The sequence below is a fragment of the Amblyraja radiata genome, chromosome 1, assembly GCF_010909765.2.
Source record: "Amblyraja radiata isolate CabotCenter1 chromosome 1, sAmbRad1.1.pri, whole genome shotgun sequence".
Classification (NCBI taxonomy): domain Eukaryota; kingdom Metazoa; phylum Chordata; class Chondrichthyes; order Rajiformes; family Rajidae; genus Amblyraja; species Amblyraja radiata.
Window position 1 is genome coordinate 35,390,295 of NC_045956.1, and position 15,271 is coordinate 35,405,565.

At 46.7% G+C, this 15,271-nt stretch overlaps 1 protein-coding gene across 2 annotated transcripts in view; it reads left to right on the forward strand.

The window, feature by feature from the left end:
- dgkq (diacylglycerol kinase theta) overlaps positions 1-15,271 on the forward strand; it is a 128,915-nt gene that overhangs the window by 104,858 nt on the left and 8,786 nt on the right. Inside the window, exons 19-22 of one of the 2 annotated variants that reach the window (XM_033020457.1) lie at positions 4,251-4,354; positions 6,678-6,824; positions 7,678-7,789; positions 8,790-8,942. In XM_033020457.1, the coding sequence (XP_032876348.1) occupies positions 4,251-4,354; positions 6,678-6,824; positions 7,678-7,789; positions 8,790-8,942 (516 nt within the window). The remainder of the gene's footprint in view (positions 1-4,250; positions 4,355-6,677; positions 6,825-7,677; positions 7,790-8,789; positions 8,943-15,271) is intronic. The other variant, XM_033020458.1, reaches the window with a different exon arrangement.

Consider the following 15,271-nt stretch of genomic DNA (forward strand, 5'->3'; position numbering starts at 1 on the left):
GGAAAAGGACCAAAAAGGTAACAATCTCAGGATTACTGCCTGTGCCACGCGACAGTGAGAGTAGGAATGGAGCGAGGTGGAGGATAGATGCGTGGCTGAAAGACTGGTGCAGAAGGCAGGGATTCAAGTTTCTGGATCATTGGGACTTCTTTTGGGGAAGGTGGGACCTGTACAGAAAGGATGGGTTGCACTTGAACCCGAGGGGGACCAATATCCTGGCAGGGAAATTTGCAAAGGCTACTGGGGAGACTTTAAACTAGAATGGTTGGGGCGAGGGACTCAAATAGAGAAAGCTAGTAGACAGAATGGGAGGCAGGAAGCAGAAAAGGGAAGCACTCGGACACAAGAGGAGAAAGAAGAAAAAGGAAATAAACAGAGAATAAGAGGCGTGGGGTTTCTTAAATGTGCATATTTTAATGCTAGGAGCATTGTAAGAAAGGTGGATGAGCTTAGGGTCTGGATAGACACCTGGAAGTATGATGTTGTGGCGATCAGTGAAACATGGTTGCAGGAGGGCTGTGATTGGAAACTAAATATTCCAGGATTTCGTTGCTTCAGGTGTGATATAATTGGAGGGGAAAGAGGTGGAGGTGTTGCATTGCTTATCAGGGAAGATATTACAGTAGTGCTTTGGCAGGATAGATTGGAGGGCTCATCTAGGGAGGCTATTTGGGTGGAACTGAGAAGTGGGAAAGGTGTAGCAACACTTATAGGGCCGCCAAATGGGGATCGAGAATTGGAAGAGCAAATATGTAAGGAGATTGCAGATATTAGTAGTAAGCACAAGGTAGTGATTGTGGGAGATTTCAACTTTCCACATATAGACTGGGAAACACATTCTGTAAATGGGCTGGATGGTTTGGAGTTTGTAAAATGTGTGCAGGATAGTTTTTTGCAGCAATACATAGAGGTACCTACTAGAGGAGGGGCAGTGCTGGACCTCCTGTTAGGAAATGAGACGGGACAGGTGGCGGAGGTATGCGTTGGGGAGCACTTCGGGTCCAGTGATCACAATACCATTAGTTTCAATATAATTATGGAGAGGGTCAGAACTGGACCTTGGGTTGAGATTTTTGATTGGAGAAAGGCTAACTTTGATGAGATGCGAAATGATTTAAAAGGAGTGAACTGGGACATTTAGTTTTATGGGAAGGATGTAGAAGAGAAATGGAGGACATTTAAAGGGGAATTTTTAAGAGTACAGAATCTTTATGTTCCTGTTCGGTTGAAAGGAAACAGTAAAAATCGGAAAGAGCCCTGGTTTTCAAGGGAAATTGGACATCTTGTTCAGAAAAAGAGGGAGATCTACAATAATTATAGGCAGCATGAAGTAAATGAGGTGCTTGAGGAGTATAAGGAATGTAAAAAGAATCTTAAGAAATAAATTAGAAAAGCTAAAAGAAGATATGAGGTTGCTTTGGCAAGTAAGGTGAAAGTAAATCCAAAGGGTTTCTACAGCTATATTAATAGCAAAAGGATAACGAGGGATAAAATTGGCCCATTGGAGAGACAGAGTGGACAGCTATCTGCAGAGCCAAAAGAGATGGGGGAGATATTGAACAATTTCTTTTCTTTGGTATTCACCAAGGAGAAGGATATTGAATTATGTGAGGTAAGGGAAACTAGTAGAGTAGCTATGGATACTATGAGTTTCAAAGTAAAAGAAGTACTGACACTTTTGAAAAATATAAAAGTGGATAAGTCTCCAGGTCCTGACAGGATATTCCCTAGGACATTGAGGGAAGTTAGTGTAGAAATAGCCGGGGCTATGACAGAAATATTTCAAATGTCATTAGAAACGGGAATAGTCCCCGAGGATTGGCGTACTGCGCATGTTGTTCCATTGTTTAAAAAGGGGTCTAAGAGTAAACCTAGCAATTATAGACCTGTTAGTTTGACTTCAGTGGTGGGCAAATTAATGGAAAAGATACTTAGAGATAATATATATAAGCATCTGGATAAACAGGGTCTGATTAGGAACAGTCAACATGGATTTGTGCCTGGAAGGTCATGTTTGACTAATCTTCTTGAATTTTTTGAAGAGGTTACTAGGGAAATTGACGAGGGTAAAGCAGTGGATGTTGTCTATATGGACTTTAGTAAGGCCTTTGACAAGGTTCCTCATGGAAGTTTGATTAAGAAGGTTAAACTGTTGGGTATAAATGCAGGAATAGCAAGATGGATTCAGCAGTGGCTGAATGGGAGAAGCCAGAGGGTAATGGTGGATGGCTGTTTGTCGGGTTGGAGGCAGGTGACTAGTGGGGTGCCTCAGGGATCTGTGTTGGGTCCTTTGTTATTTGTCATGTACATCAATGATCTGGATGAAGGTGTGGTAAATTGGATTAGTAAGTATGCAGATGATACCAAGATAGGGGGGGGTGTGGATAATGAAGAGGATTTCCAAAGTCTACAGAGTGATTTAGGCCATTTGGAAGAATGGGCTGAAAGATGGCAGATGGAGTTTAATGCTGATAAATGTGAGGTGCTACACCTTGGCAGGACAAATCAAAATAGGACGTACATGGTAAATGGTAGGGAATTGAAGAATGCAGTTGAACAGAAGGATCTGGGAATAACCGTGCATAGTTCCTTGAAGGTGGAATCTCATATAGACAGGGTGGTAAAGAAAGCTTTTGGTATGCTAGCCTTTATAAATCAGAGCATTGAGTATAGAAGCTGGGATGTAATGTTAAAATTGTACAAGGCATTGGTGAGACCAAATCTGGAGTATGGTGTACAATTTTGGTTGCCCAATTATAGGAAGGATGTCAACAAAATAGAGAGAGTACAGAGGAGATTTACTAGAATGTTGCCTGGGTTTCAACAACTAAGTTACAGAGATAGGTTGAATAAGTTAGGTCTTTATTCTCTGGAGCGCAGAAGGTTAAGGGGGGACTTGATAGAGGTCTTTAAAATGATGAGAGGGATAGACAGAGTTGATGTGGACAAGCTTTTCCTTTTGAGAATAGGGAAGATTCAAACAAGAGGACATGACTTCAGAATTAAGGGACAGAGGTTTAGGGGTAACATGAGGGGGAACTTCTTTACTCAGAGAGTTACCACTCTCTGAGTAAAGATGCGGTGTGGAATGAGCTTCCAGTGGAAGTGGTGGAGGCAGGTTCGTTGGTATCATTTAAAAATAAATTGGATAGGCATATGGATGAGAAGGGAATGGAGGGTTATGGTATGAGTGCAGGCAGGTGGGACTAAGGAAAAATAATTGTTCGGCACGGACTTGTAGGGCCGAGATGGCCTGTTTCCGTGCTGTAATTGTTATATGGTTATATGTTATATGGTCTTTCCAAATGTGTTTCTTATCCCGTGGAATCCTCTTTAGTAACTTACAGAGGTTAGGCTCACTGGTCAATAGTTCCCACACCATTAGCCACCCTCCAGTCTTGTGTCCTTCACCCGTAAATAATGGTGATTCATATATCTCAGCCAGGGCTCCCGTAATTTCTACTCTGGCTTCCCATGGTGTCGGATGTATCTGATCATACGCAGGAGATTTGTCTACCTTTATGCACAGAGTCACAGTCGTACCACACGGAAAGATGACTTGTGGCCCAACTTGTCCATACCAACCAAGATGCCCCATTTATGTTAGTTCCACTTGCCTGTGCTTGGTCGATATCTCCCATAGGACATTCAGAACTTCCTTCAACATAGTACAGATTGTTCTCAAGACATCACCATTAACTGTCCCATATTTCCTAGTCTTCATATCGCTCTACAATTAAAACAGGAGGCTAATGCTCGTTGAGCACCTTGTCCACCTCCTGTGGCCCCATGTATAGATGTCCACTTTAGTCCTTGACAACTCGATACTCCTCCTAGTTACCATTTTCCCCTTAATATACACCCGCAGCCTCACACCCGCAGCCTCACACCCACAGCCTCACACTCACACACCCAGTCTCACACTCACACACCCAGTCTCACACTCAGCCTCACACTCACACCCATGGCCTCACACTCACACACCCACAGTCTCACACTCACAGCCTCACACCCACACACCCACAGCCTCACACCCACAGACTGCATACACTGACACGTGTTACTTTTTGACGTTTTCTGTTGCATTTATTACGTTACCAACTGCAAGATGTAGAGTTGCCTTTACAATGGTGTGTGAGAGACAGGGAGCTGGATAAATACCGTGATGTAATTGTGGACATTGAGTCGTGCATGAATGTGTGGGTGTGTGCAGTCTAAGCTTTTACCTACAGTGTGCTGCTTTATCTCAGCAGATCGTACATATGAACAACTACTGTGGGCTGGGCATCGATGCTGAGCTCAGCCTGGACTTTCACCAGGCTCGGCTGGACGACCCCGGCAAGTTCAACAGCAGGTTATTACTCTGCACCTTCCCTCTCCCCATCGGAAGCCTGTATATGTGAGCAAGCACACACAACAGGGACAGTCACCTCTCACAACTCCCCCAACTCTCACCCTCGCTATCACGTCTGCAGGTCCAAACCCTGGAACCTGCAACTGCCTGCACTGTCCATCTGGTGACCCTCTCCTTAATACCCACACATCACTGGTGACCCTCTCCTTAATGCCCACACATCACTGGTGACCCTCTCCTTAATACCCACACATCACTGGTGACCCTCTCCTTAATGCCCACACATCACTGGTGACCCTCTCCTTAATGCCCACACATCACAGTCTCCCGCACTCACCCAGGCCGCTCACCTGCTTTATCCACACTCCTCACAGTGCATTGCCACATTCCCTGCCCTCCCCTGGCCTGGCTGCCCTTTCACCTTTACTGCTCCTGACCCTCCTCCTCCCCGTCAATGCCCCACTCAGCGACTGGTGTATTTGCCACCACCGCCTCTCCCTGCGAGGATATCGGCTTCCCTCCCATCCAGGTGGCAGGGACCCTGTGTGCAGATGCCGGCTGCTCGATGTACCTGAACCTGAATCCCCCCCTCCTGCACCAACTCCACCCCCACACATGCACCTGCCCCGTTTCCCCGTCCCTCACTGAACCAACCTGCAACTCACCCACGAAGCTCCCGTGTTCTCCCCTCATCCCACTCCCTGCCCACCCTGCACCAACATGTGGCCTGAGCCCCTGGACCAGCAACGATCTGATCATTCCCCTGATGAACGTCTTATCATATAACCATATAACAATTACAGCACGGAAACAGGCCATCTCGGCCCTACAAGTCCGTGCCGAACAATTATTTTCCCTTAGTCCCACCTGCCTGCACTCATACCATAACCCTCCATTCCCTTCTCATCCATATGCCTATCCAATTTATTTTTAAATGATACCAACGAACCTGCCTCCACCACTTCCACTGGAAGCTCATTCCACACCGCTACCACTCTCTGAGTAAAGAAGTTCCCCCTCATGTTACCCCTAAACATTTGTCCCTTAAAAAATCCAATAACCAATTCCTGCTATTTTATCGCCACCAACAAATCAACCCTGTATGGGACCTTATCATCCACACTCTGTATCCACCGTAACTTCCCCACCGCCACTTCCCCACCGCCACTTCCCCACCGCCACTTCCCACCTACACTTCCCCACCGTCACTTCCCCACCGCCACTTCCCCACCTACACTTCCCCACCTACACTTCCCCACCTACACTTCCCCACCGCCACTTCCCCACCGCAACTTCCCCACCTACACTTCCCTACCTACACTTCCCCACCGCCACTTCCCCACCGCCACTTCCCCACCGCCACTTCCCCACCGTCACTTCCCCACCTACACTTCCCCACCGTCACTTCCCCACCTACACTTCCCCACCTACACTTCCCTACCTACACTTCCCCACCGCCACTTCCCCACCTACACTTCCCCACCGACACTTCCCCACCTACACTTCCCCACCTACACTTCCCCACCTACACTTCCCCACCGTCACTTCCCCACCGCCACTTCCCCACCTACACTTCCCCACCGTCACTTCCCCACCGCCACTTCCCCACCTACACTTCCCCACCGCCACTTCCCCACTGCCACTTCCCCACCGTCACTTCCCCACCTACACTTCCCCACCGCCACTTCCCCACCGCCACTTCCCCACCGCCACTTCCCCACCGTCACTTCCCCACCTACACTTCCCCACCTACACTTCCCCACCGTCACTTCCCCACCTACACTTCCCCACCGCCACTTCCCCAACTACACTTCCGCACGGTTCTGCGGGAGTCCCCTTGTTGGGACCTGCCTGATCCTTTATTGAGGAACAACACTGTGGGATTATTCCACCCTTCTGTTGTCTGCTGATCTGTGATACACAAACACACAACACACAAGAAACTCCAGATTATGGAAACTTCAGTAAAACACAAAGTGCTGGAGTAACCCAGCAGGACATGCAGCATCTGTGAAGGGAATGGACAGAGGTTTTGGGCTGAGGCCGTTCTTCAGACTCAAGTGTTTCAACCAGAAACGTCACCCATTCTTTCTCGCCAGAGATGCTGCCTGTCCCGATGAGTTGCTCCAGTATTTTGTGTCTATCTTTGATGTAAACCAGCATCTGCAGTTCTTCCCGACGTGATCTTCACACCAAGTGAGGTGGAGTTGGTGGCAGTGGGGACTGCAGGAGGGTAGTTGGGACTATTTGACTTTAATCATTATTTCAGTGACTGTAAATATATTTTCTTTCTTTCCCATTTGATTTATGTTTTGTACGGCAGGTTTCATAACAAGGGGATGTACGTGAAGGTGGGTCTACAGAAGATCAGCCACACACGTGGTCTACATAAGGAAATCAAGCTGCAGGTGGATGACAAGGAGCTCGAACTGCCCAGCATCGAGGGCCTCATCTTCCTCAACATCCCCAGGTCAGCCCCTCATCCCCACCCCTCCCCCATTGCCACCCCTCCCATCCCCACCCCTCCCCCATTGCCACCCCTCCCATCCCCACCCCTGCCCCCATTGCCACACCATCCCTCCCCCAATACCGACCCCATCCCCCATTCCCACCCCTCCCCCTCAACCCCACCCCTCCCCCATCTCTACTCCTCCCCCATCTCCGCCCCTCCTCATTCTCACCCATCCCCCATCACCTCTCCCCCCCATACCCACCCCTCGCCCATCCCCACCCCTCCCCCATACCCACCTCCCCCATCCCCATCCCCACCCCTTCCCCCATCCCCACCCCTCCTCCCCATCCCCTCCCCTCATCTATCTCCCTCTTCCTCCTCTCACTCCCCCCCCCCCCCCTCACTCCCCCCTCCCACTCCCCTGCACCTCTCTCTGTTCTGTGACATTTGGTGAAAGGGGGCAATGGGTCACAACCACACTACGGGTGCTGCCTGCATTGAGTTTGCACGTTCTCCCCATTCTCCACCTGCGTGGGTTTTCTCTGAGATCCCCGGTTTGCTCCCACACTCCAAAGACGTGCAGGTTTGTAGGTTAATTGGCTTGGTATAAATGTAAATTGTCCCTAGTGTGTGTAGGGTAGTGTTAGTGTGCGGGGATCGCTGGTTGGCCGAAGGGCCTTTTTCCGCTCTGTATCTCTGAACTAAACCAAATGGAAAATGATAGGTAGCAGTGTTTTATAAATGGTATGGTTGCCATAAACTGTGTGGTGTGGAAGGAGTTTGTGGACTGAATGAATGGTGTTTACAATGAAGCAGCATATTACTGATTTATTGTGGTGCTTACCTCGGTGCTATCTGATTGTGTTCACAGCTGGGGATCAGGAGCAGATCTGTGGGGCGGAGACAGTGACGGCCACTATGACCGGCCCCGCATCGATGACGGGATGCTGGAAGTCGTCGGAGTTACTGGTGTGGTTCATATGGTAAAGACACAAATGTGGAACACACAGAGTGCTGGAGTAACTCAGCGGGTCAGGCAGCATCTCTGGAGAACATGGACACAGAGTGCTGGAGTAACTCAGTGGGTCAGGCAGCATCTGTGGAGATGTGTGCCTGTGAGTGGAGTCTGCGGGTCCGCTTGAGGTCACTCATACCCGGAGTGGTTAAATTCCAGATGGCCACTCTCCCCCTGATTGACACTCGCACTGCTCTCTGCATCCTGTCTTGGGGCTGCAGTAGAATATTGCACACATTAAACAGTCCTGCTATTAACTCAAATTATCTGTCCCCCATTCCGTCCTTCCCTATAAACCATTTTGTCAAAAGTCATCACATTCGGCACGATGGCGCAGTGGTAGTTGCTGCCTTACAGCGCCAGAGACCCGGGCTTGAGACTGACTATGGGCGCTGTCTGTACAGAGTTTGTACGTTCCCCCTGTGACCGCGTGGGTTTTCTCCGGGTGCTCCAGTTTCCTCCCACACTCCAAAGACGTGCACGTTTGTAGGTTAATTGGCTTCTGTAAATTGCCCGTAGTGTGTAGGGAGTGGATGCGAGAGTGGGATAGCATAAAACTAGTGGTTGGTGTAGATTCAATGGGCCAAAGGGCCTGTTTCCATGCTGTATCTCTAAACTAAACTAAACATTCGCATGCCAAAGTCATCGAGTTAAACAGCCTGTGTTTGTCCTATATCTAAACCTGTCCTATCCATGTACCTGTCCAAATGTCTCCTAAACGTTGTGATAGTCCCTGCCTCAACTACCTCCTCTGGCAGCTCATCCCATACATTACCTCTCTCTGTGTACATGTTACCCCTCAGGTTGTTATTCAATCTTACCCCCTCCCCTCACCTTAAAACCTCAGCTCTAGTCAATCAGACGTAGAGAAAGTGTGATGTTCAGCTGCGTAATTGTAGTGCTTTGTTGGTAGTGGGCGATGATGCTGGGTGTGCTGCAGGTTAATGGTGTGTCTTTGCCATATTCAGGGGCAGGTGCAGAGCGGCCTGCGGTCTGGCATCCGGATAGCACAGGGCACCTACTTCCGCGTGACGCTGCTCAAGGCCATCCCTCTGCAGGTGGACGGCGAGCCCTGGATCCAGTCCCCAGGGATCATCATCATCTCTGCTGCTGGCCCAAAGGTAGGGAGACATTTCCAGCTCACACCTCCTCTTCATTTCTAACTGCCGACGAGGCATCAACCTTCTCAATTTTTCCACTCCCCTTATCTACTCCAACCTCACCCCCTCTGAATGTACAGCCCTCCGCTCACTCTGCAGCAATCCTGACATTATAATCTAACCTGCTGACAATGGAGGTGTCGTGGTAGTCTAGCTCGCTGACCTCTACCGGACTGAGGCCAGGCGACAACTCTCAGACACCCCCTCCTACTTATCCTTGGACCCCACAGATGAGCACCAGGCCTTAATATCACACACCAGGCCTTAATATTTCAGATTTTATCACTTAACCATATAACCATATAATAACCATATAACAATTACAGCACGGAAACAGGCCATCTCGACCCTTCTAGTCCGTGCCGAACACATAATCTCCCCTAGTCCCATATACCTGCGCTCAGACCATAACCCTCCATTCCTTTCCCATCCATATAACTATCCAATTTATTTTTAAATGATAAAAACGAACCTGCCTCCACCACCTTCACTGGAAGCTCATTCCACACAGCTACCACTCTCTGAGTAAAGAAGTTACCCCTCATGTTACCCCTAAACTTCAGTCCCTTAATTCTCAAGTCATGTCCCCTTGTTTGAATCTTCCCTACTCTCAGTGGGAAAAGCTTTTCCACGTCAACTCTGTCTATCCCTCTCATCATTTTAAAAACCTCTATCAAGTCCCCCCTTAACCTTCTGCGCTCCAAAGAATAAAGCCCTAACTTGTTCAACCTTTCTCTGTAACTTAGTTGCTGAAACCCAGGCAACATCCTAGTAAATCTCCTCTGTACTCTCTCTATTTTGTTGACATCCTTCCTATAATTAGGCGACCAAAATTGCACACCATACTCCAGAATTGGCCTCTTCAATGCCTTGTACAATTTTAACATTACATCCCAACTTCTATACTCAATGCTCTGATTTATAAAGGCCAGCACACCAAAAGCTTTCTTTACCACCCTATCTACATGAGATTCCACTTTCAGGGAACTGTGCACAGTTATTCCCAGATCCCTCTGTTCACATACATTCTTCAATTCCCTACCATTTACCATGTACGTCCTATTTTGATTTGTCCTGCCAAGTTGTAGCACCTCACACTTATCAGCATTAAACTCCATCTGCCATCTTTCAGCCCACTCTTCCAACTGGCATAAATCTCTCTGTAGACTTTGAAACTCTACTTCATTACCCGCAACCCCACCTATCTTAGTATCATCTGCATACTTACTAATCCAATTTACCACGCCATCGTCCAGATCATTGATGTACATGACAAACAACAGTGGACCCAACACAGATCCCTGTGGCACCCCACTAGTCACTGGCCTCCAACCTGACAAACAACCATCCGCCATTACTCTCTGGCATCTCCCATTCAGCCACTGTTGAATCCATCTTGCTACTCCACCATTAATACCCAACCATTGAACCTTCTTAACCAACCTTCCATGAGGAACCTTGTCAAAGGCCTTACTGAAGTCCATATACATAACATCCACTGCTTTACCCTCATCAATTTCCCGAGTAACATCTTCAAAAAATTCAAGAAGATTAGTTAAACATGACCTTCCAGGCACAAATCCATGTTGACTGTTCCTAATCAGACCCTGTTTATCCAGATGCTTATATATATTATCTCTAAGTATTCTTTCCATTAATTTGCCCACCACTGACGTCAAACTAACAGGTCTATAATTGCTAGGTTTACTCTTAGACCCCTTTTTAAACAATGGAACAACATGCGCTGTACGCCAATCCTCCGGCACTATTCCCGTTTCTAATGACATTTGAAATATTTCTGCCATAGCCCCTGCTATTTCTACACTAACTTCCCTCAATGTCCTAGGGAATATCCTGTCCGGACCTGGAGACTTATCCACTTTTATATTTCTCAAAAGTGTCAGTACTTCCTCTTCTTTGATCCTCATAGTTTCCATAGCTACTCTACTTGTTTCCCTTACCTCACATAATTCAATATCCTTCTCCTTGGTGAATACCGAAGAAAAGAAACTGTTCAATATCTCTCCCATATCTTTTGGCTCTGCAGATAGTTGGCCACTCTGACTCTCTAATGGACCAATTTTATCCCTCGTTATCCTTTTGCTATTAAACCCTTCGGATTTACTTTTACCTTACTTACCAAAGCAACCTCATATCTTCTTTTAGCTTTTCTAATTTCTTTCTTAAGATTCTTTTTACATTCTTTATACTCCTCAAGCACCTCATTTACTCCATGCTGCCTATAACTATTGTAGATCTCCCTCTTTTTCCGAACCAAGTGTCCAATTTCCCTTGAAAACCATGGCTCTTTACAATTTTTACGATTTCCTTTCAACCGAACAGGGACATAAAGATTCTGTACTCTTAAAATGTCACCTTTAAATGTACTCCATTTCTCTTCCACATCTTTCCCATAAAACAAACTGTCCCAATTTACTCCTTTTAAATCCTTTCGCATCTCCTCAAAGTTAGCCTTTCTCCAATCAAAAATCTCAACCCTAGGTCCAGTTTTGTCCCTCTCCATAATTATATTGAAACTAATGGTATTGTGATCACTGGACCCGAACTGTTCCCCAACGCATACCTCTGCCACCTGACCCATCTCATTTCCTAACAGGAGGTCCAGTACCGCCCCTTCTCTAGTAGGTACTTCTATGTATTGTTGCAAAAAACTATCCTGCACACATTTTACAAACTCCAACCCATCCAGCCCATTTACAGAATGTGTTTCCCAGTCTATGTGTGGAAAATTGAAATCTCCCACAATCACTACCTTGTGCTTACTACTAATATCTGCAATCTCCTTACATATTTGCTCTTCCAATTCTCGCTCCCCATTTGGCGGTCTATAATACACCCCTATAAATGTTGCTACCCCTTTCCCATTTCTCAGTTCCATCCAAATAGCCTCCCTAGACGAGCCCTCTAATCTATCCTGCCAAAGCACTGCTGTAATATCTTCCCTGATAAGCAATGCAACACCTCCACCTCTTGCCCCTCCAATTCTATCACACCTGAAGCAATGAAATCCTGGAATATTTAGTTTCCAATCACAGCCCTCCTGCAACCATGTTTCACTGATCGCCACAACATCATACTTCCAGGTGTCAATCCAGGCTCTAAGTTCATCCACTTTTCTTACAATGCTCCTAGCATTAAAATATACACATTTAAGAAACCCACCCTCTCTTATTCTCTGATTATTTTCTTTTTCTTCTCTCTCCCCTACATTTTGGGTCAGAGTTCCGGCTCTCTGCCCTCCACAGCCTCCAACCTTATCGTTTCCCAGCCCCGCACAGCTCGATTTTACCTTCTCCCACAAATCCACAAACACAACTGCCCTGGCAGACCCATTGTTTCTGCCTGCTCCTGTCCCACTGAATTAATTTCTACATACCTCGACTTTGGCATTGTTTCTTATTATCACATGTACCGAGATACAGTGAAACAGCTTTTGTTTACACACTATGCACTCAAACCACATCATTCTATAGAGGCATAAGGAACTGTAGATGCTGGAATCATGAACAAAACAAAAAGTGCTGGAGGAACTCACTGGCTCAAGCAGCAACGGTGGAAGGAATGTACAGGCGACATTTTGGGTTGGGACCTTTCTTCAATTACAATTACAAAAACAAGTAGTGCAGAATGTAGTGTTACAGCGTTACAGTTGCACAGAAAAAGTGCAATGTCCACAAAGAAGTAGGTTGGAGGATCAAGGCAACAACCTAGCCGTTGCGGAGACTGTTCGGTAGACTGTTTCTGTGAAAATCTGTCCCGCAAATTTAATGACATTTATTGAGGTGGGAATTAAGTATCTTAGAGGAGAACAATGTAATGGGTGGTGTAGGAAGGAACTGCAGATGCTGGCATAAACCGAAGAAAGACACAAAAAGCTGGAGTAACTCAGCGGATCAGGCAGCATCTCTGGAGAAAAGGAAAAGGTGACGTTTTGGGTAGAGACCCTTCTTCAGTGACTTTCCTGACTCTCAGTGTGAGATGGGTGGTGTCCCCGCGGACTTCAGTAGAACCTTTGTCAGATGCAGACGGTTGTGATCCATGGGGTCCAGTGCAGCCGGCTTTGTAGTAGGAGGCAGATCTTGATGGAGGGTTGATCTGAGCAAAGGTGTCCTACAAGATCAGCACTAGTCCTTTCATTTACACCAACAATTTGGATACAAATGCAGGAGGTGTGACTAACTTGTAGCTGCCACCAAACTGAGTGGTGGTGTGGAGAGTGAGGATAATTGTCTCAGACTGCAGCATGAGATGGATTAAATCAAGTCGTCAAGCTTAAATGGCAAGTTAAGCACATCAATGGCAACAGGAATTTAAACCTGACAAATGTGAGAGTCATACAGCGTGAAAGCAGGCCATTCAGCCCAACTTGCCCACACCAACCAACATGTCCCATCTACACTAATCCCACATCTGCATTTATCCCTCCAAACCTGTCCTATCCATGTACCTGTCTAAATGTTTCTTAAATGTTGGATAGTCCCTGCCTCAACTCCCTCCTCCGGCAGCTCGTTCCATGCACCCACCACCGTTTGTGTAAAAGATGTTACCCCTCAGGTTCCTATTAAATCTTTCCTCCCTCACCTTAAATCTATGTCCTCTGGTTCTCGATTCTCCTACTCTGGGCAAAGACTCTGTGCGTTTACCCGATCTATTCCCCTCATGATTTTGTCCACCTCGATAAGATCACCTCTCATCCTCCTGCGCTCGTCCCAATTTGCTCAACCTCTCCCTATAGCCCAGACCCTCAAGTCCTGGTGACTTGTAAATCTTCTCTGCACCCTTTCCAGCTTGACAACATCTTTCCCATAACATGGTGCCCAGAACTGAACACAATACTTTAAAAGGTGACCTCACCAATGTTTTGTTTATGTGAGCTTCTCATTTCTACACACAATATCTGTCTGATTAATACCAATGTGCTGAAGGCTCTGCCCATGTGTTTCCCAAAATGCAACACCTGACATTTCTTTGTATTAAATTCCATCAACTATTCCTCCGCCCACCTGGCCAATCGATCAAGATCCTGCTGCACTTTTTGAGAACTATCTTCACTATCTACAATACCACCCACTTTTGTATCATCAGCAAAGTTGCTAATCTTGCCCTGTATGTTCTCATCCAAATTATTGATGTAGATGACAAACAGTAACGGGCCCAGTACCGAACCCTGAGGCACACCACTGGTCACAGGCATCTAGTCTGAGAAGCAACATTCCATAAAGTCAATTTTCTATCCATTCAGCTATCTCTCTGTGGATCCCATGCAATCTAACATTCCAGAGCAGCCTACCATGCGGAACCTTATCATATCTGAAGTCCATATATACATCTACAGCCCTTCCCTCACCGACCTTTATGGTCACGTCTTCCAAAAATGATCAGATTTGTGAGACACAAACTCCCATATACAAAACCATGCTGACTATCCCTAATCAGCCCTTGTCCATCCAAATGCCTGCAGGGGAGAGACAAGACTTTGCCTTCCATCACAGTGAGGAGGAGACCCACTGTGATGGATGTTTGTGTAAATTGTGTTGGTGTGTGTCTTGGTTTTTTTCTTGTTGTATGACTGCAGAAACCAAATTTCGTTTGAACTTCATTTGAGGTTCAAATGACAAATAAACGGTATTGTATTGTATCATATCCCTCAGAATACTCTAGTAACTTTCATAGAAACATAGAAAATAGGTGCAGGAGTAGGCCATTCGGCCCTTTGAGCCTGCACCGCCATTCAATATGATCATGGCTGATCATCCAACTCAGTATCCTGTACCTGCCTACTCTCCATACCCCCTGATCCCTTTAGCCACAAGGGCCACATCTAACTCCCTCTTAAATATAGCCAATATGGCCTCAACTACCTTCTGTGGCAGAGAATTCCAGAGATTCACCACTCTCTGTGTGAAAAATGTTTTCCTCATCTCGGTCCTAAAAGATTTCCCCCTTATCCTTAAACTGTGACCCCTTGTTCTGGACTTCCCCAACATCGGGAACAATCTTCCTGCATCTAGCCTGTCCAACCCCTTAAGAATTTTGTAAGTTTCTATAAGATCCCCCCTCAATCTTCTAAATTCTAGCGAGTACAAACCGAGTCTATCCAGTCTTTCTTCATATGAAAGTCCTGACATCCCAGGTATCAGTCTGGTGAACCTTCTCTGTACTCCCTCTATGGCAAGAATGTCTTTCCTCAGATTAGGAGACCAAAACTGTACGCAATACTCCAGGTGTGGTCTCACCAAGCCCCTGTACAACTGCAGTAGAACCTCCCT